Source organism: Eleutherodactylus coqui, chromosome 6 (assembly GCF_035609145.1).
Source record: "Eleutherodactylus coqui strain aEleCoq1 chromosome 6, aEleCoq1.hap1, whole genome shotgun sequence".
NCBI lineage: Eukaryota > Metazoa > Chordata > Amphibia > Anura > Eleutherodactylidae > Eleutherodactylus > Eleutherodactylus coqui.
In genome coordinates this window covers 64,595,346-64,622,596 of record NC_089842.1, presented here as the reverse complement: position 1 = coordinate 64,622,596, position 27,251 = coordinate 64,595,346, and the positions used below count along the sequence as shown (strand labels likewise).

Here is a 27,251-nt window from a genome sequence, read left to right as displayed (position 1 = left end):
AATGGAAGCCGGCCGCGCGTACACCCGCGGCAAATAGAGCATGCCACAGGTGAGAACGGGAGATTTCACGGTGCGGAATTCCGCGCTGGAATTCCGCACCGTGAGCATTGAGCTATTAGGTTTAATAGAACTGCTTTTACACAGTGTTAAACACAAATGTTCAGAACTACTATTGAACAAATAAACCAGTAGAATCCTGTTTTGGGTAGAACTTTGCTAAAACCTTTGCTTTTAGAGAATAGTGGGGCCTATAGATTATTAAGGAGGCATAGCAGAGCTTATAAATGACTAAGGGGGTCCACTGTGATTCTGTTACTCATGGGCCCAAATAAACCTTATACCAATCCTAAAAGTTGAATTTGGTAATAGGTCCAGATGGCATCCACCCCAAAGATCTGAAACAACTCTAATCTGTGATTGCAGCACCCTAACTGATTTGCTTAACCAGTCCCTTCAAATAGGTGATGTTCCTGATGATTGGAGAGTAGTCAATGTTGTACGCATCCATAAGAAGGGTAGTAAAGAAGAATCTGGGAAGTTCATGCCAGTTAGTTTGGCATTACTAATTGTAGGGGTATTATTGTTGATGGCATGTATAACAGAAACTAGTCACAAGTGGTGACCACAAGGGTCTGTCCTTGGTTCTATTCTTTTTTGATAGGTCTGTAGGTAAATTTGGACCTGTGTGAGATCACCCTTACAAAAGTAATGGTAATGGTGCTATTAAATACCCACGGATAGGATCTGCCCTACTCTTTTTGCTGTGTTTCCACTCTCTGCTTATATAAGGCAGCAATGAACATTAGTTTCTAAATTACCTTTACTGTAGTTTTGTTCCATGATTCCCATTATTTTTACGTTTGACTTTTCATTCTTTCAATAACATGTTTGCTATTAGAACTTACAGACATATTGTTTTTATCGATTTTATTACCATTTATTAGTCATTTTTTTTAAAGGTTACATATCACTGGCTTTATATTTCTTTTAGGCCCAATGTCCATGGGTGGATTACCCGCACGGAAGATCCCCAAATCAAGAGGCTCATAGGGATACATGGGTGTCCACAAATGAAATAAAGCACGTGGACTTGATTTGCGGACCTTTTGGTACAGGAAAAAAAAATTGCAGCATGCTCTATTTCAGTACAGATCCTGATGGAGTCAATGGAAACCCTTCCGATTCGCGGTTCGTCCACAACTGAATTGTGGACGGGCCGCAGACTCTGCGGGATAGTGGGGGTAAAAATAAAAAAACACTGTGCATGTGCGGTAGCATGCCGGACGGCGCTCCCGCACACATTTGCATTGAAGGAAATAGAAGACTTGGACGGCTAATTGGAAGACCCGCAGTGTCCTTGGCCGCGGGCAAGGTTGGATTACTCTGCAGGCTCCTGCATGCGAATTCTTATCTGCCCATTGGCATGAGGTCTTAGTGTCACATTCTTAGCGATTTTCAATAAACATTTTTATGCTTGTTTGTACGTGGTCCAAACATAGTGTACTGATGCAGGGTTGGGACCCTTTTTAAGTAACTAGCATTACTAGACTACAAATAAACAGTTTAATCCATGTAACATGTAACCTATTTGTGCTACTGCTACAATCCTTGGTGTTGGGTGCTGCCACTATGACCTCAGCAGTGGCACTGCAAGACTTGATGGGCAATCTATTGGCAGTGTATACAACTATACAAACAATTCAGCGTAATGTATTCCTGTGTGTGCATCTCTTTAAATCTGAGCTGAGCCGTTTCCCGGTTCTGAAGCCTGTCCGTGTACCTATCAGTTTACATATTACAGCCTTTTGTAGTGCTCTGTTGTCTATTTGGGTTTGCTCAGCTCTTTAGTCTCTGCCAGATATTATATCTAACTACCTGGTGTGCTATCCATGTGTGATTGCCTGACTTCTGTGATTTTGACCAAGTATTTTTTTGGATTACCATCTTCTACTGATAACTGGATTCTGACCTTGATTTTTCCTGACTACCTGTTTGTTTGCCAAGTGCAAATATTAAAAAGTCGTTATTCTTCCTAGAATCACAGCAGCAACATTTTGACCATAAGGTCTTTGTCAATGCTGCCGTGATTCTTGGAAGAATAAAGTTTTTTTAATCTTTGTGCCTCGCTGTTACATTTTCCTTCTATGACTCCAGTTTGAATCTATGGATTCTAGTTCCAGAAGACTATGCATTGCCCAACTGTTGAAGTGTTCTGGATTGCGCTGTTGGAACTGTATTTATTACTTTACCCATTTGCCTGCCATCCTAGTTCCTGCTGTCCTCCTGGTATTTGATCATGCTTTGCCCTTTATGCTGATCATTGTGTGTCCTTAGGCTCTGCTATACTCTTTGACTTTCCGGTATCAACTTCTGGCTTGTTTATCTTTGCCACCAATTAGTAGGTACTATGGTGATGTACCCTTGTAAGTTGTAACAGTGAAAGCCATATGCCTTAAAAAGAATTTAAAGGGTGAAGACCTGCAGTCTCTAGGCTCTGCTAACAAGAGAACGCAGCACCAAGTATGACTTTGGACGTGCTGTTGCTGGACAGGCAATTCCACCCTTTACAGCAACATGACGATTTTACTTTTCCATCCCACTCCTTGTTGCAGCGGTTTTGGGATTGCTACCAGGCTGATAGTCTGGTGCAGGTTTTGCAGGCGGTTCTCAATCTTCTGGCCCTGCTTGCTGTGGTATTAAGTGAGACATGCTTAGGTCACACCTGTGGGTAATTATCCCTGCTATTTAGTCTGCCTGTTGCTGGACTGAGTTGACATTTAAAGGGGTTGTCCCGAGGCAGCAAGTGGGTCTATACACTTCTGTATGGCCATAATAATGCACTTTGTAATATACATTGTGCATTAATTATGAGCCATACAGAAGTTATAAAAAGTTTTTTACTTACCTGCTCCGTTGCTAGCGTCCTCGTCTCCATGGTGCCGACTAATTTTTGGCCTCCGATGGCCAAATTAGCCGCGCTTGCGCAGTCCGGGTCTTCAGCAGTCTTCTATGGAGCCGCTCGTGCCAGAGAGCGGCTCCGTGTAGCTCCGCCCCGTCACGTGCCGATTCCAGCCAATCAGGAGGCTGGAATCGGCAGTGGACCGCACAGAAGAGCTGCGGTCCACGAAGACAGAGGATCCCGGCGGCCATCTTCAGCGGTAAGTATTGAAGTCACCGGACCGCCGGGATTCAGGTAAGCGCTGTGCGGGTGGTTTTTTTAACCCCTGCATCGGGGTTGTCTCGCGCCGAACGGGGGGGGGGTTTAAAAAAAAAAAAACCCGTTTCGGCGCGGGACATCTCCTTTAATCTTCAGCCTAGCTCTGACTCTGGTCAGAGTTCTCTTCTAGATCGTTCATTTGCCTGCTGTACCTAAGCTAAGTTTGTGTTTCTTTTTTATTGTGTTTCTTATGTTTCCACAGTCTCACGTTGGGTTAACTAAGTGCTGAGGTATGTGCTCAGGTACGTCCTTACCAGGGCGCATTGCCTGGGTTTAGGCTGATCACTGTCTCTGAGGTTATTTGAATAGGGAAAGAGTTCCCATGTTGTTGCTTATTATTGTTTTGACGCAGCTTGTGTGTTTATTGTGCGGGATCTGCCGGTTACAGATCCAACACATCCTGGGTGGACGTGACACTTCTCATCTGTCCTAAACTTCTTACTAATACATATTCAAAGTAGATGACAATAGTAAAAGAGCATAATTGCATGATTAGACTACAAAGAGTTTGTTCGTAGCTATCAACATAGAAACATATAAATCTGCATAGGAACTATGGTCATAAAATGCAAGAAACTCTCTGGAGGACCCTCTGTGCATTACCTAGACTGCCTGCTTATTTAAATTGAAAACGTGTAATGTTTCATTTCTGCTATGGTGGCACTGCAGGGCATTTAAACACTTACTGCTGGATTTCCTCACAGTCTTAACAGTGAGACACCTTGTAAGTAGCTTATCATCGATAAACTAATTGAAATGGATTGTCCATCCTCAATAATCCTTCAAAAATGTGTCTTGATTATAAAATCACAAACCATAATGTGAGAAATAGGAAACGGGAAACACCACTTCTGTGTTTCAGTAAATGTTTTCATGGGTGGGTCATTTAGAAAATAATACAATCATCTTAACTTGGAATGTCACAGCACTTTGATTAATTGAGTTAATCGGATTTGCATTGTGCAGAATGAGATTTTTTTCCTTTTTCCTTCATATTCCATGCAATAGTTTAATGAATGGCAATTAGAATTTTTAAGAAAACTTTAGACCTGCTTTCACTGGCAGTGCTGTAAGGGGTCTACATTATTTTCTTTAGCTATTTTCATTGAAGTATAATCCAATTTATTTCACTTGAAGCATCATATGATATTTTGTACAGCAGCCCCCTACTGTCATTCAATTCTTATCCACAATACACAACGCACTTCAAAGCTTTCATAGAACAATCTGCTTCCTCTCTGAATATGAAGGGCAAGACCTGCACAAAAAGAATACATTCCTCTACAAACTAGATTCTGCACTAAACCTTCACACCTGCGGGATTCTGAGCCAAAGATTGCATGCAAATCATTAAAATAAATACTGCCATTATATTTCTTATACAATCTATTATATACGTATAGAATGTTTATTTCAAAGCTATGTAGAACTGCAATTACTGATATTTTGTATGAAGTATTATTATAATAAAATGGCTTTTCTGTTCTTTTTTTCTGTTTTTTCTCATTTTCTTTCCTTGCAAAATGGCATATATCAGAGATCACATATGCAAACAAAAGAAATCCCACATTTCACCCCAATTCATTCCCTCAATGACAGAGTAATGATTAGCTGTTTCTTCCTCTAATCTGTTTTTATTGTTTTTAACTAGTTCTTTGTACAATACAATTTTGCATTGGTAAAAGACTCACTACATTAAACTCACTAAATACAATGTAACATAGCTGAATAAACAAAAGCCTAACTTGGCTGTGACAAGAAGTACACATAGTTCTACTTTTGAAACATGTAAAAGGGAAGATGAAGCAGTGCCTCTACAGCGCCACCTGTTGTGAAGCAGCATTCCTGCAAGTCAATGTCAGAGGTTTCCACAGGCCTTGTAACAATGGTGGTGAATTAGAGCCAAAGCCAGAATCTTCTCCAGAAGAAAAGATAAACCAGAGAAGACTCTGGCACAAATTCCCAGTCATTGTTAGGCTAAATTCATATCTGCAGTAGGGATTCAGTTTTCCCTCCTCCATTATGGGAAGAGGGAAACAGAATCCCCTGAATGATGGGATCTGTCTTATAATGGAACCAAGTAGATAAATGGACTCCATTAACTATAATGGGGTTTGTTTAGTTCCTTCACCTGTTCAGCCTTTTTAACTGACAAAAAAGGCCTGCATTAATGACTTCATACGAGAATTTCATGTCAGACCTGCCCCGGAAACTCTGAAGAGAGCTTCTGACACAGTTGTGAATAGAACCTTACAAGGCCTAACATTGACTTGCAGGAATTGCACTGAAGAAGACATTGCTCCATCTGTCCATTTGCATATTTCCCCGAGGAGTATGCGTGGACCTATAATTCTCCTCACACCTTCTGGGTACTCTCCCTAAGTAGAAACGATACCTTTTGTGACTAACTGTTTTTGAAACATGAAAGAGAGAAAGTGTGGCTCATGTACAAGTGAACCCAGAGTGGGATGGCTTTTTAAGTGCAACCAAGCCCACTTACCTGGGGGGCTGTATGAAGCAACAAGTGAAAATCAAATGAGGTTCCAAATTCTGCTGGCTTCTTCACACTGGTTACTCTGGAGAAAAATTCATTGGATCAAAACTTGCTTCTAAACTTGACTATATCTTGGAGATTACACCTTTCTTATAATAACATGCACTGCAACATCTTTTAAGACTATACTGGTCCCTCCAACTGGCAGAAATACCCCTATTTGCATATTACAGTGTATGTTACTATAATAAAGCTATAATCGCCAACATATAGTCCAGCGTACTGTGCTGATACCAGCTACTTGTGAAACATTATATGTTCAACAGTTATGCCACGTAAAGTTCAACTGAAAAAAAAACCAAGACCCAATACAATGAACACCTGATAAACGGACCATTTTTATGAACAAATGTAGGAAATAGCAGCAGCACTCCAACTAGTATCACCACTGGTGTGAGGCAATTCAATATGCAAGCTCAAGATGGGAACCCGACTCCAAAGTTCCAAGTTATATGCGAAGAAAAAGAACAGTTTTGAGCAGCATCAAGTGGTTAAAATCCATGCATCAGTAAAGATGCGTCTTTAATCATCCATATTAAAAGGTAGACACGCTATGTTTCAAACCTATAAGAGTCTTTTTCAAGCTACATAAACCATAACCCACCTCAGAATAAATATGCCAATACACCAATCACAATTAAAATCAATAATAGGAATACTGCCACTCCAGGTGTACATGTGAACTTACCCCAGAGTCAGCTGAGTGAGACAGGATTCATGGCGGCATCATAATAGCTGATAATATCCATCACGTTGCGCTGCAAGGCGTCTAAGCGCCATACTGGGCATGTGTGAATACGTGGATCCTACGTAATGCTGTAATCAGGAAACTTCGGTCGTCATAGCGACACATAGTATGGGTTTACCGCGCATGCTTTTTTTTTTTTTTTTGCCTCCAGTAAAAATAAATACTACAGCTCGCCATACAAAGCATATGTTCTTACAAAGCTCCATCCATGAAAAGCAGAAACGTTCTGGGTCTTTGATTGCAGCAATGCAAAAAATATCTATATTATTTATTGTAAAACAAAAGAAAAACCTAAAAAAATATCATTTGGCAGACCTCAGTTGATCAACTATTGATGATTTATCCAGTAGTATTTTCCAGTAAAAATGCCCCTCATGCTCTAAATTTAATAATACCCCTCTTGGTCTTAGTTAAATTCTAATGCCATTTGTAGCCTCAAACTAGTAAAAAATACCCATCATGCTTTAAATATGATAATCCTCCTGTTGTTCTTTATACCTTAAAATAAAAAAAGATATACTCACCTGTACCACTGCTCCTGTTTCAGGCCACTTCCATCTGTGCTGCATTGCTCATCTTAGGACTTCCTGGTAGAGTGATCCCATGATCGCTACAACCAGTCCCTGGCCTCACTAAAGCTGAGGCCAAACCTTAGCCTCAGCTATCACATGACCAGGAAGTCCCCAGATAGGCAGCACAGTGCCGACTTAAGTGGCAGGAAGCAGAAGCAGTAGTACAGGGGAGTATATCTGTTTTTATTTAAGCACACATCCCCAGTTAAATAAAAAAAAGGTTGGCCTACCAGGACTACCAGGATTTTTCCAGGTGGCTTAAATGAGCAGTCTGCCCCGACAGCAATGTTGACGGGAAATAAAAAGGTTATGGCTTTTAAAGCTTGAAGATGAAAATCCCCAAAAATCTTTGCGTTCTTATGTCCAAAATAGACCGTGTCCTTAAGGGGTTAAACTGAGTTCCATCTTTAACTAGCACTGGATATGTAGTCATTATCAAATTTTAAAATAATGGTAAAATGTATTTTAAATGTTCAAGATTCATGGAGAAACGGAGTGATTCACATGTGAAGAATCAATATTAACCCTTTCCAATCCACTGTCTGACTGTACAGCTCTGATTTTGGAAGACATCCATCGGGGTTCTCTTACCATATATTGCCAGCCTCTCTGCCGTCGGAGCCTATCCAACGTGTCAGCTCATGCAGTACTGGCTTTAGCCAGCATATAGCGCCGTTGTATAACAGCAGAAAAAGAGTAAGCCCCCTAGGAAAACCAGGGTACAAATTGGACTGGAAAGGGTTAAAGGGAATTTTTAAAGATTTGATTATTGTAATAAATCTTACATATAGTTTTATTTTGAGCGGTGTAGGAAAATGTAGTATTGCATAGTGCCTATCCAAGAGAATCGCAGGAAAGTGCATGAAGATATTTATATTACAAAGATGCTAGATTTTCTATTTGTTGACTATAGTATATAAACTGCATTAGTCATGGAGAGATACGCAATTCAACTGAATGTGTTCTTTTGAGGAGAGCAGAATGCACACTAATAGGGATTGTAATGTGAAAACAGCAAATACTAAAGCAAAACTATAAGGATGGGCTGAAATTAGTAAGACACAGTACATCTTTGCATGGATTTTATAGTTAAAGGAAACACCTCAGTTCCTTTATGGTTCCTGGACTGCGGGCACTACAGTATAGTGGCAAAGACGGTGATTTCCGCAGTCTGTCAGTTACGCTAATTGGCTCAGCTGTATTAGAAAGCTTAGTCTTCACAGTTTGTACTATGCTGCTGAGCTAAGCCTGATGTGGCAAGTCGCTCTCCTCTAACGTCCTGCCGCTGATTGACAGATCACTCCATAGTACTATGCATATAGAGACAACTGTCAATCAGCAGCAGGGGGGAGGAGGAGGGCTGGGAGAGCAGGGAATCAATGAATATTAATGAGCTACATCAGACACCCTTCTGCCACTCACTACAAACTTTGTAGAGTAAGTTGTCAAAAATGGATGAACTGATCAGTCTAAGTGACAGACTGCTGACATTAGCATATCTATCACTACACTGTAGTGCCCACAGTTCAAGCACCATTAGGGACCCAACTGATTTTTTTAAGAATATATTCGAAGTCCCAAATTCATTCAGTACATAACATTTTAAGATATACACCGCGTGTGTATATATATATATATATATATATATATATATATATATATATATATAACCAACAAAAAAGCCAACAAGAAGGAAAGTGGAATGCCCAAAAATTAAAGCCTGGACACTTGCTGGATCTGACAAGTGGTTTCTATCCTGAAACTCAATCTGTACACAATGCTGTATAACATGCATTGGAGTTTATGGTGTAGGTAATGCTCCATGTTTTGCTATTGCATGGTAATGCTCTCTTTTAATTATAGTTTTCCAACCCACAAAAAAACATGTTTTAGCAATCCATTAAAAAAAACTCCACTATTTATTAATTAATCTATAAAACACATACAAATGCAAACCATCTGAAATAATAAAAGCAACACAGAACTGCAATAACCGTGCAACCGATACATTTATTCCTTCCAAACTCACATTACATATTTGTCTTCGCAGTATAAGATATACTGTATGCAATCCTCTTAGCAAAATTCATAGCCTGAAGGAAAAGTTATGTTGTTTACAATAATTACATGTGTGAAGTAAGATGCAGAGTGCACCATTTTTCATAGCAGGACAATAAAATAATGTTAGAACATTAATCTCAGACCAAAAAAAAAATTGTATTGCTCTAGCATCCCCATCCATAATTTATGTGTAAGCCCTTCTTTACAAAATTCAGATTTTTTTTCCACCAGACCTGCAAGTGTATTAAGGCTTATACCGTAGAGAACTGCCATCTTGCCCCCCCCCCCCCCCCCCCAGCCTTTTGCTCAGTTTACAAACCATTGTTACTCTGTCACTCCTCTTTCTCTTCCTACTGAGTCCTGTATGGTCCCCATTGTGTAGTACTAATGTTCACACCCCTGAGGGGTGCAGGAGATTATTGCAAAATGATTGTCATTGAAAAGTAAGATCCCGGCAGGCCGATAATTAGGTATCATCTAATTATTAAGAAAATTAATTATTGTTAGTGTTTTTTTAATTGATTTATTACCATTTCCTTGTTTCTAAATTGTAGTCCATGAAATATTAATATAAAGGTTTGCAGGTGTGGTCTCATAAGTTTATTTCTAATTTAATTGTTGATTGTAGTTTAATTGCATTACATTACCTGAATACATTATATTAGACTGATCACCAAAACTACATATAACAACTACTCAAAACTTCTGGAATGAGTATTCCCATGACACTTAATTACTAGATTGAGGATACTTTTATGTTAAAATCCCTCTTATAGCTGTACAAAATCCAGGTTCAGCTTCATAGACTCTGAATACAGTTACTTGCTATGGGGAATGGCTTCTCTTCAGCATGCCAACTATCGGCCAAAACTAAATGCACTACATCTGTATAATAAATTGTTTCTGTGATGATACATTCTTTTTTCCCCATCTGCTTTCATCTGGGGGTAAGGAACGCTGAACAAAATAACTGAATACAACTACTTGCTACAGGGAACAGCTTCTCTCCAGCAAACCCACTACTAGCAGAACCCCGATGGGAAAAAGAGTGTAGCGGTACAAAAACTGTATTATGGAGACACAGTGCATCAGGTTTCGGACTGGAGTGGACAATTTGAAGAGAAAATACCCTCATAGCAAGTAGTTGTATTCAGTTTCTATGATACTGAAGATTGACTATAGATATCATTTGGTAAATCCCTCAGTAGGATAGGAGGCAGCCATTCAAGATGGATTTTTAACATAAAACATCCTCAATCAAATAATTAAATACATTGAAAAATGTTGTCAAATCACTTGATCACCTGATTGACTAGAATTAGGCTTAGATTTGAGTTTATTGCTACCAATATTGCCTACATCATGTACAGTATTAAAGGGATACCTGAGTGAACATTTGGACTTCAGACAGGATTTAGGATGGAGGGGGCTAAATCTAGACTAACCCTCTTCCTGGGGTCCAGTGGGAAATGCTAAAGATGGGTAAGGGAAAGAAGGCTCCAGTTAGAGGAAAGATGGTTCCATCACCAACACAGGAGGGAGTTCTTTACTGTAACAGCAGTGAGACTGTGGAACTCTCTGCCTAAGGACGTGGTGATGGCAAAATCGATAGAGGAGTTTAAGAGGGGACTAGATGTCTTTCTAGAGCTCTACAATATTACAGGATATAGACATTAGGTGACCAGAGGGGTTGTTGATCTGGGTCTTGGAGTGAGGTAGGAACTTTTAAAACATTGATCCAGGGATCCAAGGTTTATTTTGACTGCCATTATGGATTTGGGAAGGAATCCTTCCCCCCTTCCAAATGGGCCAAATTGGCATCTGCTTTATTGGTTTATTTTTTTGCCTTTCTCTGGATCAACAAGGGGGTGGAGACAGGCTAAACTAGATGGACATGGTCTTCTTTCAGCCTAGCATCCTATGTTACCATATTGCCTCCTCTCCAAGGCCACAAGCTGTGGTGTCATTATCTATCCCTCCACACATATACTGTACTTGCCATAATGAGCCCCGTCGCACACATGTACCAGAGTGCCTAATGGCTTGTAGCAAATAATAGACTGGTGGGCTGACATCCTGCCACAAATCTTTTAATATAACTGTAGAACTATCAACATCAATACAAAAAGTTGAGTTTTTGTAAGTATTGAGTCTACAGCCACAGTTCTCAGGAGGCCTTTGATGCATGAAGGATAATATTTCAGTGGTTAATTAATCAAGCAACAGTAACAGTTCTTTTGAAAATCAGGTGAACAGTATTCAATGCACGCATCTTCTGAACATTTACAGTTCCTAGAACAATCATTTTAGCTCCCTCCTCATAGCAACCCAAATCTCAGTGATTTAAATCTTATTTCCTTCAGTAAACACAAACACAGTTCAACTTACTATGCTGAGTGGAGGATCGAAATTGGGCCAGAGCACACAGGTCGCACTGGTGACACTTGGAAATCAAGTTCAGAACATGATTCCCACCCATATTCCACATGTGAAATAAACTAAGATATTAACACTCAGTACCGAAGCAATACACACCTTGACCACTAGACATCAGACTTCATAGACAGATAACAGCATTACATAAACATACCAGAACTAGTATTAATAATAGTAGAAAAACACTTAGAGTAAGTTACTTCACAAACCCAGTTGTCTAACAACTCCCTTACACAGTATGGAATTGTTCCCAATGCCTGTACATCTCTGTTGCTGGAAAGAATAATAGTGGTGAGGTTGTTGTAGTCCAAAATGCTGTAACATCTTGTCAGATATATATTTATGTCAGTCAGAATATTTCTTTAGTATTTTTTATACAATGTGATAATTGTAAAGATGAAAAATAAAACTTAATATTATTAAATCTCACGTATTTCTTCTGTTCCACAGGGCTAATTTGGAGAGGGATCTTCTCACCTTCATGGATCTAAGGAATCTGTCCATGTACAATGATGAATACAATAACGACACTAATGGCACAGCCATTGATCAGAAGACTCACTACAATTACTATGCCATGCTACTTACCCTCCTCATATTTGTCATTGTCTTTGGCAACGTCTTGGTGTGCATGGCAGTGTCTAGAGAAAAGGCTCTACAAACCACCACCAATTACTTAATTGTCAGCTTGGCTGTAGCTGATCTTCTGGTGGCAACATTGGTGATGCCCTGGGTGGTTTACCTTGAGGTACGTTTACTATATTATATACTCACTGAGAATGATGTGTGTTTTCAGAACCTGCCTTTTATTTTGAGAAATTGGAAATGTAATGTGTCTAAAATGGCACACAGTAGAGTTGTACATGTAGGCATTATAGGACCTACTAATTATCAAAAGCTCTAAATTGTATGGTGCCATAGATCCCATTTTAAACATCTTTTCGTTTCACATGTGAAAAAATATTAACTCTTTGACAATTGATGCAGCAAATATCAACCAGATAATTAGTTAAATAACAGTTGCAACAAACTTTAACTTGGCTTCTTCGATGGCTTTTGTTTGGTTTTAGATAAGTGTCAATGTAGGGCCGCTTCCACATAAGTGATTTTCTCACGCGATTTTGTCAGAATGCGACAGTGCAACAAAACGCATGTATGTAAAGCCCATGCTTTCCTATGTGTTCAACACAAGCAATGTTTTGTAGCTTGCGACATTGTGAGACTCCAAAATCGTGTTCTATACAGCCATGATGTGTGATATTTTGTAACCCCTGTTTCCCTATGAACCCTTCCTTTGTGTTGCATCGCATCAAACTAAAATGCGGTTTTCTTGCGGTGCAATGAAACCACAGCTTTTCAGTGCCACAAAGTTGCGCTGGCCGATCCGAGTTGCGCCCAAGAAACTCAGGTGTAACTTTTTAACAGTCCGTGCACATGAAGCCTAAGTGTGAAATTAACAAGTTAATGTTTGCTACATCTGTATCCTTTTATGACTTGGACAACAGTGTTTAGATTTGTAAAATTGTATGATGATAGACTATTCTGGATTAAAATAGCAATTACTGAAACAATGGGCAATCATAAAATGCAAAATATAAATCACAAAGCTATGTCCTAATACATCATGGTAATCTATCAGGGAAAGTATATTGATGCAAAAGTACGTTTAAGGGGATATTCCCAAATTTACATTGGTGGCTCACTGCTTTCTAATCAGAAAATTGAACAACTTTTCAAATACATTTGTTTTACATAAATAGACTATTGCTCACCCCCCACCCCACACCCCCCAATGTGTTCATGCCCAAAACTCTGTTTACTGGCTATTACTCAGGGAGTGGACCTCCAGTAGCTCTAAATCCATCAGTCAAGCATGCAGATTTTTTCTCCTACTTTTAATGGGATCTCCATATGTACTACTAGCTGATATACCCGGCTTTGCCTGAGTTAACTTGGAACAGGTGTTTACCTGTTGTCCGCATGGAAAATTTTATGAAGTCGTGGTTACTTCAGAGGAACTGAGTAATAAAACATGTTATATTCTCCTCAAACTGCATGTACCGATGTCCCTCTGCAGAATGTGCCACCCCTACCACTCTCCTCACTTTTTACCCTTAAAGGTAATGCCTCTTTTTATTCAAATTTAACCCCAGACTAGAGGTTGCAGCCCCTTAGCCTTAAAGGCATTCTCTGTCCCCGCATTTAGGACCTAAACAGTGGTTGTGTCAAAGCAAAGGCCAAGTTTGTATGACACTCGGAAGTTAGAGAATTAGATTGGGTACTTTACATAGGGGTGCACTTACTTTTGCACTAAGCATTGAATGATCAAGTTCTGACCCCTTCAGTTTATTAGGACCTAAAGAATGGTCGTGCCAAATTTAATGTTTGTACGACACCAGGAAGTTAGAGAATTAGTTGCGAGTCAGTCAGTGAGGGCTTTCACCTTTATACATATAGATGTGTAAGGAAGGCACACATATGGAGTTTCCGTGTCTTCAACACAGGCAAGCATGCCCAGAGATAACCTCGGTTTCTCTGTTAGTCCTCGCCTGCCTGCCCACACTACCCACAGATTGGCTCATCATCTCCTCTGTGTGTTCCATGCTGCTGGTATCTCGTCCTCTTTCATGTAACCAGCTGCAGGAAAATGTCCCCTCTATTGACTTGTGCATATTTGTATTAGATGTTGTATTAACTGTATTAGTAAAGCATGGGAGTGTTAAGCAGCACTTACTGACAGCTGTCATGGCACATGTACTGTGTAATCAGAGACAAAACCCATTCACATTTTACACAGTATCGGTGCCAGGAAAGCTGTCAGTAAGAGATGCTAAACACTTCCATGCTGGACTAATACAATGCTGGTAGTAATACAAATATACACAGACAACACTGGGGACCTCTTCCTGATTAGTGGAGGTGCTGGGCATTCTTTCTGTTGGCATTCCCACTTCCGACTTTTACATTTATTCAGTTATGCAATATCTATGCCAGTGACAGTATTTGCATCTGAGATATACAGGGATGCAAAGAGTGTGCACAAATGTCTATTGTATTGTTATCCTGAGTGCTTCTCCTGTGCTGCTGGGAAATGCAGTTTTCCAGTAGTCACATGGTAAGAGAAGCAGGACCGCCCATTCAGGTATGTGAAGGAGGCTGCACACCTGGAGCCAAGGGGGTAAAGCACTTGAAAATAGAGAACAGCCTAAGTTGATTTTAGCCCAGGACTGCCTATTTACACTAGTTAGCAGAGCCAGTTGTTTCTGATAAGAATTACCAATTATGAAAAAACCCCTTTAATTACTGTATTCTAGGTGCAACTATTTGATAAAGTTATTTTTCCACGTGGTTGAAATTTGTGAAATACAATAGTAATTTAAAAACTGCAATTGGATTTCCCTTTATACAATATGATTTTTTTTTTACATAAAAAGCAGAAACCATTCATTATCATGAATAGGCAAATACAGTGGACACTTGGAAGGCGCAGATCATTTTCTTTACATAAAACACTGTGGTGCGTGGTCTAGTGTAGAGGTCTCCAGATATTTGGACCTAGTGAGCCACATTCAATGATAGTTGTGAGAGAAAGCTTAAAGGGGTTGTCCCGCGCCGAAACAACCCCCCGCCCCCCGTTCGGCACCGCACAGCGCTTACCTGAATCCCCGCGCTCCGGTGACTTCTTACTTACCTGCTGAAGATGGCCGCCGGGATCTTCTCCCTCGGTGGACCGCAGGGCTTCTGTGCGGTCCATTGCCGATTCCAGCCTCCTGATTGGCTGGAATCGGCACGTGACGGGGCGGAGCTACACGGAGCTACACAGAGCCCCATTGAGAAAAGGAGAAGACCCGGACTGCGCAAGCGCGTCTAATTTGGCCATTAGACGCTGAAAATTAGACGGGCACCATGGAGACGAGGACGCCAGCAACGGAACAGGTAAGTGAATAACTTTTGATAACTTCTGTATGGCTCATAATTAATGCACAATGTACATTACAAATGTCGTAGAATTCCTTTGCGGAATCACGGCTTACTCAATTTGGAATGTTTACACCCTTCCATATTATTTCTGAATTGATAATGCGCATAAGAAGTTTTTCACACTGACACGAGGTTCAGCATGCATAGCTTCCTCAATTCTAACTTTAATGATCGGCGTGTAGCCTATTTTAAGAGTTTAACAAATCCGCCCATCTGGGCAGGTCAAAGATTACATAGATACAACGTATTGTTTAATTATTGGATAAGCATCTTGCAATTCTTCCATCCTCCGGTCATCTGTGATTGGCCATCAGGTGGTGGATGAAATGAGTGGGTTGTCTTGGAGCCACGTGGGGTTCCTTCGATATGATTGGATGTTACATCATGAACTATAAATTGCACAAACCTCCCATGTTATTTGCATACGTTTCCAGTAAAATTGCTTGGGTAATTTCTGCGGTTGTCCATGTCTGAGTTACTGTCCTCCAAAATTGCGAAACAGATGGAAAATGTAACGTGTTTATACTATATATTATCTTGTCAGCGTTTTGAGTACAGAAGTTTCCATGTCAGCAGAATTATAAAACAGATACTTTCATATGAGCGGAAGTACCTATTGCACAACTGCCATGAACTATATTTGTAGCAAGACAGAAAGCAAAACATGTATACAGAATGTTAAATTGACAACTGTCTACTGCCAAGGCCCACCGATCCAAAATATAGGAATACTGGACTTCCACCACAGACCCCCCTTGAAACTATCTGTTTCACTAAACTCGCCCTGCTCCGTCCCACCCCAATCCCCCACCGCTGACCCTAGACTCGCATTGTGTTGTAGACGACTGGGCCTACTACTGCCATGGGGGTATAGGATGGTTCGACATCATCACATTCTGGATCCATGATGACGACGGTTGCGCTGACAGTGGGCTTTTTGTTGGACGTCGTAGTGGGACAGGTGGACCAGGCAGTCATCAGGGTCGGAATACACTGTATGCAACGACAAACAGAAATTAGGATGACTATAAAGGTGACAAATATAATGAGGTTAGGAGAGGTGCGACTTTCACTATTTCAGGTAAACACTGCATAACTTGTATAGAACCCCGCCTTCTTGACGTTACCTCGATTCATCAACAAGAGTGCAAAATCAGGACTATCTAATAACTGATCAACATGACGGAACCCCTGTCTTATTAGTAAGTGCATGATCATATATATTAGTCTGGAAGGAAAGAGCTACAAGCTGATTATTCCCACTTCCCTTTTCCAGAGGCTGCAAGGTAACAGGACCAGGGGCGTTGTAACACCGGCATGTTGCGTGGACATAAGCAGAGTGCACTGTAAAATAAAGCAAAATCTTAGCGAAAACCTATCACAGTGTTCTAAATACACAATGTTTTAAAACTTATTTTTCTATATGTTTCCCTTCTCCTGTTAGGTACCTAACTGAGGAAAACAGACTAAGGTTAGCTCTTTTTAGTTAGTGCGGTCAGCTTCTTAATGGCAACTGCGTTTTTACCTGCGGGTCACGTTTTGTCTGGAATGTAGGTACAAGTCTCCCCTATCATCTTACAGACACTCCCTTTTTTGGCTAAAATCGTACCTAGTGCCATTCTATTTTGAAAAGTCGTAGTCGAGGTAGGTTCTATTGGTCGACTAGTCCCTATAAGGCGTCTCTAGTATAATTTATAAACCGCTGTTAATTATAATAAACATAATTAATCCAGTCAACATTTATTTACCCTAATGATCAGAAAAATGGACTCGAATCTAGTTTTAACTTGGTCTCTAATTTTTAAAACTTGTCAGGTACCCCCCTTGGCTATCCTATGATGTCAATGTATACGTGTAGATCAAAACTATCACCAGGAGCCTCTCTTCTCACTCTAATGTGCTGTACTAGAAGTACATACTAGTAGTTTGCACAGGTACGCACGGCGTGGGACTCCCTAATCTTCACCCACACCATTGTCCCTCCTGGAGATAGTCCTAATGGTGAACACGTCCAGGTCGCCTCACCCTTGCGTCAGGGTTTTACCACTGTCCGTAAGTCCCTACTCCTAAAAGGGGAGGGATCCCTACCTCACCTCAGAAGGAGGCCATGGATTCCCTGGGCTTATTTCCGGGCATCCATACCCTCTATCTGCACGAGTTAACACCCCACAGGGTGTGCCCTCGCCGGAACCTAAGGTCTTCTGCACTTTCCCTAGGCAAATGGGAAGTCCACTGACAGTCCATCTTATGAGACTGAGGCAGGCGCAGTACTGGTACATTTCTCCATTCTTCTGGTAACATACCTGGTTGGCATTATCGGAACTGGCTCTTCATCTTTTTCAAACAAGGGAAACATTGGTCACATTAAAGGGAGAATACACGTACAGGAAATTACATACCCCACCTCTTTCTGCGAAAATCATATCCACGGCCACTCTATTTTGGAACGCCATGGATGCAGTGGGCCCTAACTGGTTAGCTAACCCTTGCAAAGCATCTCTGGTGTAGTTTACAAACCTCTGCTGATTGTAAGAGAAATAATTCATCCAATCTACATTATTATTAACAGTGACAAAGCAAATGAGGAATCAAAACCTGCTTTAACCTGATCTCTAGAATTAAATTAATCTCGCTCCCCCCTTGGCACTCCTATTACATCTATGTGTACATGTGGATCAAAGTTACCACCTGGAGCGTCAACGTCTCTCTTAGCACGATGCGGTGTTGGATTCTCACCCTTAGTGTAGGATTCATATTGCACATTTGATTGTATTAATTTGTTCTGAAACAGGGGGCTAGTGTACAGTAGTCAAAGGTGTGTGTTAGAGGAATTGTACCACATTATAGCATGTAAAGGATATGCAGGATCATTAGTTTTTTCAGTGCGAAGTGTGGATCCAAGTGGGTCCAAGTGGGCTTTCCTTTGAGCTTGACTGCAGTTGGGGTGGTGAACAACATCTGGTAGGGACATTCAAACAGGGTTTCTCTCGGGCGGAAACACCACTCTTAAACTTTTCCACATAGACCCTGTCACCTGGTTTTAGATTGTGACACTCATCTGTAGGGCCTGGGGAAAAGCAGAGACTGCAGAATGCATTACTAACAATTCCTTGGAGAGGCCTATGACAAAATTAACAAGAAAATCATTCCCCAAATTCAGCTACTGTGGCATGTATCCTCCTAAGAAAAAGAAAAACTAATGAAAGACACTCAATTCGAAATTTACCCATTTTCTCTATTCCCTTTCGTATCTACTTTCCCACTACTCCGTGGATGGTAGGGTGTGTGAAAAGCCTGAAATATACCCAAAACAGACATGATGTGTTGCATTATTTCACCTGTGAAGTGTGTACCTTTGCTCGACTCAATCACTTCTGGTACCCCATATCTGCAGATTACCTCATTCATGAATTTCTGTGTGGTTATCTGCTCATTTACCTTAGTATCCGGGTGGGCCTCCAACCTGAAAAAGACTCGAGCAACAACAAGCACATATTCATACTCCCCAACAGGTGTGAGCTGAATGTGGTCAAATTGGCAATCTCTGAAATGGGTAGAGTGGTCAAGGCAAGTGTTATATGGCCACCTTACTTCTGTCCGGACTCGCATATGGCAAAGATCATGCTAACTGGACAAATGATGCAGCAGCTACAGAGAACCCAGGTGTCACCCATTCTTGTTCAGTGTCGCCGTCATCGCTGCTTTTAATTCTGTGTACCAGCTGGGCCATCATGGGGAACAGGGACCTCTGTAGGCAAGTTCTGCTGATTGATCGCCATACGCCGTCCTGTTCTGTCGCTCCCGTCTTTTAGCCCATCTGCTTTCTTTCCTCGTTGACTTGTAACTGTAAAGTCCTTGACATATCAAAGTCCAAAGTTTTTATCAAAGTCCAAAGTTTTTATCACTGACTCATGCTGTCAGTATCTATTCTTCTTTCTTCCACGGCTTGAGGGCCGCTGCCTTTGCTGTGTTGTCGGCGAGGGTGTCATCTCTCGCTTCTCCGTTGTACAAATCGGTGTGGATTCTCCATTGCCAGGTAGTAGTAGTAGGGTTTCCATGAGACTCTGCACCGCTGCACCATTCTTAATTGGCTGTCCTACTGAGATAACAAGCTGTCTGGCCTTCCATATTGGGCCATAACCATGAGCTATGCCAAATGCATTCCAGGAGTCAGTGTAAAAAGTTGCCGACTTACCTTCTACCACTCCACACGCCTCAGTGAGGGCCTCCGGTTCCGCTTCTTGCCCTGAGACATGCGGAGGCAGAGCTTCTGCGTTTAGGACATCTTGTTGTGTGACCTCTGCATATCTGGTTCGGAATCATCAATCCTCACCCTGATACCATCTACAAAAGAAAACTCAAAATATGCATCATTAACAGTGTGTACATCACTACAATAATGCTATTTAAAAAATAGCTGATCTGCCATACTCAAATCACCTATGCCTCCCCTCCCCCCAGGAATACCTGATTAAAAGAAGAGTAGCCGGATTCAAGGTATTACAACATTGGGAAGCCTAGAGCAATATTGGGGGAGGCATGGAAAGAGCACATTGTAGTCGGATCTAATAGGCCAGAGATAAGTGCTTGGGTTGCACTTGCATGAGTATGTTCTGGGTGTCATTTGGGGTGTGGACCACTAGGGGGTAGTCCAATACCAACTTAGAAGATTTGTCAACCATTGCCTGTACTGCTGCCACCGCACAAGCAGATGAGGGAGCTCCTCGAGTCACTGGATCCACCCTCATGGCTGTGGTTGTCCTCCGTGCTTTTGTGTCAATACTGTCATATGGCCGGCAGTATGAAACAAGGCCCAGAAAGGTGCGGAATTTGGCAACGGGTGTATGTACAGGTATGGCCTGCAGAACTTGGTTAGTCTTTGGAGGTCTCCAGGCCTTACAGCCTTCTGCAAGAGAAATTAACAGTGAAATTGTGGCCGGTTGGCAGTTTTTTTTCCAAAGCATCAGCACACAGCACCTAACATATGTGGCTGACCCTTCACCCTTTTTTTTTTTTTTTTTAACTAGGGGGATCTAGTTTGACCCAGGGGTGTGTATCTGGGTCTCGTATATATTATCATGGTCGATACATTCAATTTCCCTATGCCTGTCTTGTGGGTGTCCCATAATTTGTCAGGAACCGTGGAAAGCTGAGTTTGAGACAGGAGGAAAAAAACAAAAACTTTTTCTTCTGGCTATCTATGATTCTTACCCCCTCCTTGGATAAGAGACGTGTTCTTGCATCATCAAGCTCCACCCCTCTGAGTGTGGCTAATCACTTACTTCCTTATTCCCTCATTCAATGTTTGGCAGTCCTTGGGTACACATCACAACTCAATAAAGATAAAGTCTTATGCACCACACAATTTACATTTTACAAATTACGGGTCAATCTGCCCCGTTCCTCCTGTGGATACCTGGCCTTATCGTTACCTGCTTAGATGCCGGGCATCTCCATCTGATTGGTAATGTACTGCAATTCTCTCTATTTACTAAACTGCTGTCTTTGTGTATTAATACAGACGCCATTGCAGCCCACCTTCACTTCCTCTTTTTAAGTCTCTTAGGGAAATTCTAACGTCTAATGCATAAATCACATATATTATGTTGTAACTACTGTCATAGCGATGACCACCTAACATTGTATGTGGTTACAATTGAATTGGGGACTGCTGCGAGAGGTAGCGGGGGTCAGGGTAGGTCTGTTAACATGTACGCTGTTGGGGACTTGGCAAACATAGACGTATTTTCTTGTGGGCATGGTGGGCTACGCAGTCTGTATTCTTAAGAGCCCCCTCAGGATGTGAGTGGCATATAACTTTTTACATTTATGACGGGCGTATGACAAAGATTAGATTACATAACAAGACATACTAGTAGTTTTAACATCCAATATTAGTTAAATAACTAACAAATGTTACAGCACAAGAATTGCTCCGCTTCTATTAAGAGTTCCACTTCCTCTTTTTAAATGAAGTTAGCAGCTTTTTTTTTTTTTTTCCCTCTCTAAACAATTACGGGCACAGTTGAGCAGGACTGATACTACTTCTATATGACAGACAAACAAACTATTCCTATATAACAACATGATTATAAAAGTCTCCTCAGACGCCGGACATAATATGCCCCGCCCTAGAGTCTCTAGCATTTCTGTCGCTACACAGTTTATCAATCTACCCTCAGACGGAGGGATCTACTCGTGGACATTTAAACAATAACAAATATTTGTGGACCACCATCCTCAAACAGTGGACCGTAACCACAGCGGTGGGCGGGGTAGGAATTATTCTGACCCATCCGAGGGTAATTTTCGTCAATAACAATCCTTTTTTGCAATTTGGGCAAGACATGTGTGGTATTCTCATACCACAGACAAACAGACAAATAGACGGAGCACCAGTACGGCTGGCTTAGTCTCACTGCCCCTCGGGATACGTGTCTGACAGCTCCCTTCTCCCGGACCCTACAAGCAGGCCTAGCAGGAGCGGAAATCCCATATCAGACTTTTCTCTGGCAGTCTCTCCCTCCCTGGACCCTCAGATCCCCGTACGGGCCACCAGCTGTCGTAGAATTCCTTTGCGGAATCACGGCTTACTCAATTTGGAATGTTTACACCCTTCCATATTATTTCTGAATTGATAATGCGCATAAGAAGTTTTTCACACTGACACGAGGTTCAGCATGCATAGCTTCCTCAATTCTAACTTTAATGATCGGCGTGTAGCCTATTTTAAGAGTTTAACAAATCCGCCCATCTGGGCAGGTCAAAGATTACATAGATACAACGTATTGTTTAATTATTGGATAAGCATCTTGCAATTCTTCCATCCTCCGGTCATCTGTGATTGGCCATCAGGTGGTGGATGAAATGAGTGGGTTGTCTTGGAGCCACGTGGGGTTCCTTCGATATGATTGGATGTTACATCATGAACTATAAATTGCACAAACCTCCCATGTTATTTGCATACGTTTCCAGTAAAATTGCTTGGGTAATTTCTGCGGTTGTCCATGTCTGAGCTACTGTCCTCCAAAATTGCGAAACAGATGGAAAATGTAACGTGTTTATACTATATATTATCTTGTCAGCGTTTTGAGTACAGAAGTTTCCATGTCAGCAGAATTATAAAACAGATACTTTCATATGAGCGGAAGTACCTATTGCACAACTGCCATGAACTATATTTGTAGCAAGACAGAAAGCAAAACATGTATACAGAATGTTAAATTGACAACTGTCTACTGCCAAGCCCCACCGATCCAAAATATAGGAATACTGGACTTCCACCACACAAAGTGCATTAATATGGCCATACAGAAGTGTATAGACCCACTTTGTTTCGCGGGACAACCCCTTTAAGGCTAGGGTTACACAGCCACCTGGGCTTTGAACACACATTGTAGAATAAAGCTCACACTATGACCGTGCGATCTTGCATCCTATTGTAGCTAAACGTGGGCTTATTGTAACTCACAAATTATTGAAAGAAATCCAAACTTGATGGGTTTCTTGTGATGTTGGGCTGGGGCAGCTTTTGAGGGCTCTGCAGATATAGAAGTCTTGTTAACCAAAGGAAATTCGAACTGACAGAAAGATGAGAAGCTGCAAATTCCAATGTCCAAAACATGAGTATAACTTGGAGCTCCTGTGCCCCAATGCAAAGTCTGAACATGACCTCAATAGCCAAGTGCCATTTAAAATTCTAATGTCTTTGTATGTATCTGAGAGGGCCCGAGCTTCCTCAGATGCAAAGAACTGATGTGGCTTCTACCTCTGTACCCCATGACATTTAACTCACTATGATTACTTAAAGGGGTTGTCCCGCGCCGAAACGGGGTTTTTTTTTATTCAATAGGCCCCCCGTTCGGCGCGAGACAAACCCAAGGGATGGGTTAAAAAAAAAAAAAGGTTTAGTACTTACCCGAATCCCCGCGCTGCGGCGACTTCTCACTTACCTTACCAAGATGGCCGCCGGGATCTTCACCCACGATGCACCGCGGGTCTTCTCCCATGGTGCACCCTGGGCTCTGTGCGGTCCATTGCCGATTCCAGCCTCCTGATTGGCTGGAATCGGCACACGTGATGGGGCGGAGCTACGAGGACCAGCTCTCCGGCACGAGCGGCCCCATTCACCAGGGAGAAGACCGGACTGCGCAAGCGCGTCTAATCGGGCGATTAGACGCTGAAATTAGACGGCACCATGGCGACGGGGACGCTAGCAATGGAGCAGGTAAGGGAATAACTTCTGTATGGCTCATAATTAATGCACGATGTACATTACAAAGTGCATTAATATGGCCATACAGAAGTGTATAACCCCACTTGCTATCGCGGGACAACCCCTTTAACTACAATGAACTACAATGCTATAAAGTAAGTTATCATGATGCACCAGTTATATTTACCATTGTTTTAGTTTAAGGCTGAACTCAAAATCAATTCTGTATATTAAAACCAATTAAGTCATTACCTCCATTACCCTTTAATAGCAATTTCCACTACAGTTCACTGCATATTTAAATTTAAAGTGTTCTATCACATTTCCATCATTTTTGCATATTATAGGGGTTACCTCACCTGGAAAATAGTGCACATGGATTTCTCTATTAACTCCAGTAGAGAACTGATGCAAAGAGCAGCTCCTGCTGAATTATCCATGGCCATGTATTATATTGGCACCCATTCATTTAAGAGTTTACCATGTAATCTTATATATCCCTGTGACAGACATGTGTCTGCAAGCATCTTCCTCTCGAGGTAATAGCTAATTGCTAGGGGTTTCAGCAGCAACAGTAACTAGGGATGCCCATCCTCATTAGGCTGCATTCCCACGAACGTATATCGGCTCGGTTTTCACGCCGAGCCGATATACGTTCTCCTCATCTGCAGGGGGGGGGGATGGAAGAGCCAGGAGCAGGAACTGAGCTACCGCCCCCTCTCTGCCTCCTCCCCGCCCCTCTGCACTATTTGCAATGAAAGGAGGCGGGACAGGGCGGGGCTAAGTTCCGAGAATTAGCCCCACCCCCGTCCCACCTCTCCCTATTGCAAATAGTGCAGAGGGGCGGAGAGGAGGCAGAGAGGGGGCGGGAGCTTAGTTCCTGCTCCTGGCTCCTCCATCCTCCCCCCCCCCCGCAGATGAGGAGGACATATATCAGCTCGGCGTGAAAACCGAGCCGATATACGTTCGTGGGAATGCAGCCTTAAACTAAAGTTGATAGAAATGGACAACTTCAACCAAAATAATCATTCTTTGGGAGGTATTTATCAATGAACAATCATTTTAGTTGAGCAATGACATACCATTATCATTTGAAAACCAGCCTGCTGTGTTTGAATTTTTAACCTAACAGTCAGTCGAAAGATTGTTTGTGAAAACGATAGGTCTTTCAATCATCAACGATCTTCCTTTAAAAAGATCATTTACCCATTGACATGTGTCATTGAACATGTATGGCCAGTTTGAGCAATTTTAACAGACACTGTGGTCTAAAATGTCTATACTTGAGTCTGCAAAACCAGATGATTGTTCAACCATCCGCCGGATTTTTTTATATGAAGTGAATGGTCAGCTTTGTCTTTCAAGGAGTTGTATAGTTTGGGCAATCCTTTTAAGGAAATGAGATATTCTTTGGCTATTCTGCTTGATGCATGTTATACTTTATCTCTGAATGGAAATGCTATTACTTTATGTGTACATTTTATAAAATACATTACACTATTTTATAGAAAGCTGTAATATTCTGTGATTTTCAGATTCTATTTCTATTCAATATCTGTAAAGATACATCGATGATTGATATGTTGTACAAGCCTCTACATAATAGTCACTTTTCTATATTTTTCTATATTTTCCATTTATCTTTATTTATCAAGTCAATGTTAGTTGTGTTTCAAATACTGTATGTTCAGATATTTAAGAATATGCAGTTTTAAAAGAAGAAAAATAAATAAAATATTTGTTTAAAAAAAGAAGAAAAATAAAGTTGCATTTCCTCTGAAGAGCAAAACTTAAAATAAAATAGCACTTCACAGGGTCATCGAGAACAGCAGGGTACAAACAATCATCAATACAACCTGAGTGGCGATTACAGCAGAAATAACTTTAACAACCATAAAAAGACTAACATTATGTTTTTGCATCCCCTGGGAAGTTATTTAGTGGAGGTCAAAGATTTACAATGCATTAAGTTTTAAAGTTAGAATAAGTGAAATTTTGAAGAATTATTGAGGTTATCAGAGTTGGCATTTGATCCAGATGAATTAGTAACATGGCAACGGCTACAGTTTACCTTGACCTAATACAATAAGACAAAGTGACAATGGATTATTTTAGAAGTTTTAAAGTTGACTCAAGGGCATTCAGAAAGTGCAATGCTGTTAAACAGTAATTAGAAGTGTCCCATGACAAAAGGTTAATCATAGTGTTCCTATGTTAGGACCCCAATGATAAGCTGTAACCTGTGATAAACATTGCCAGCCCTAGGCTAGATGGCATTCTATGCAGATTATCCCGCCATGATAAGTAAAAACATATATATTGCTCTGAAAGGCAGTCTGCCTCTATTCTGTTTGTGTAGAAAGCAGCAAGATAGCAACTAATTAGCTCAGAGAATAAATAAATTACCAGAACTCAGTTCATAATATAAATAGAGCTCTAGAACCAAACTCATAACATAAAGAAAGCTAGAGAATGAAAGTTATAACATAGTTGCAATACCAGAACCAAGCCCATATCATAAATACAGTAGCAAAAAGAAACAATCGTGTAGCAGGGGTGCTGATGGGCTGACCGCAGTGCCTCAGAACATCAGATGGGAAGAGACAGCCAAGGGAAGGATAATTCATGTAGCTCTGCTAGACTCTTCCACAGGCAGGAAGAAGATCATCTGGCCAAGTGGACCTAAGGGGGGGGGGGCATTCCCTCCAACTTACATCCATCTGTGCTCCCTTCATGAGCTGTTGGCTGGCACTTTGTGCAATAACATGGCTCACACATAGCTAAGGCCAGTCATCGTGGTGAAACTTGGCATTAAATTTTCAATTTCCCTGCAGGGGCATTACAGGCAAAATTAGGCATTACATGATGAGTGCCCATTTCAATCAATGTGTCATGCACGACAGAGCAGGTCCTCTAGAGCAAGGGATATTCTTTTTAGCCACTTTGTCTGAGAAATGAGGATACGAAATGGAGAGCACCCTTCTGTTAACTCTGAATTATACAGTATGCAAGAACAGACCAATAGGAAAGAACTGAGACTTTAGAATAGACCCTGGTAAAGCTCATTTTCACAGCTCTCTTGAAGACCTGGTCTGGTAGTAAAAAAGGAGCGGCAGAGGAAGGTAATCGTTTTGTGAGACAATTGGTTTTATAGAGTCATTAACTTGATCAGAAGTTAAAATCCTGGACGATAATTTAAGGAGAGTCAGAATTTCCTGGAACTAAGGCAGTACAGTAAATGTCAGATAATCCAGTTGTTCATCTCTACTACAGGATAAAAATAAAATGGGTAGAAAGAAGAAATCCCTGTAACATTCCGATGAAACATGAAGGTTTTTAGATTAGTGTACACAGTTTTGGTATTACCAAAAAAATCATACTGTCAGTCCACAAGCCAAGAATCCTCCACAACGCCTCCTTTTTTTGTTGTCCTTCCATAATCTCAGCTACTGCTATGCTGAACCAAT

General features: G+C 41.2%; 1 protein-coding gene across 1 annotated transcript in view; it reads left to right on the top strand.

The window, feature by feature from the left end:
- DRD2 (dopamine receptor D2) overlaps window positions 1-27,251 on the top strand; it is a 441,704-nt gene that overhangs the window by 205,191 nt on the left and 209,262 nt on the right. Inside the window, exon 3 of the mRNA XM_066606916.1 lies at window positions 12,039-12,336. Within this exon, the coding sequence (XP_066463013.1) occupies window positions 12,070-12,336 (267 nt within the window). The 5' untranslated portion in view covers window positions 12,039-12,069. The remainder of the gene's footprint in view (window positions 1-12,038; window positions 12,337-27,251) is intronic.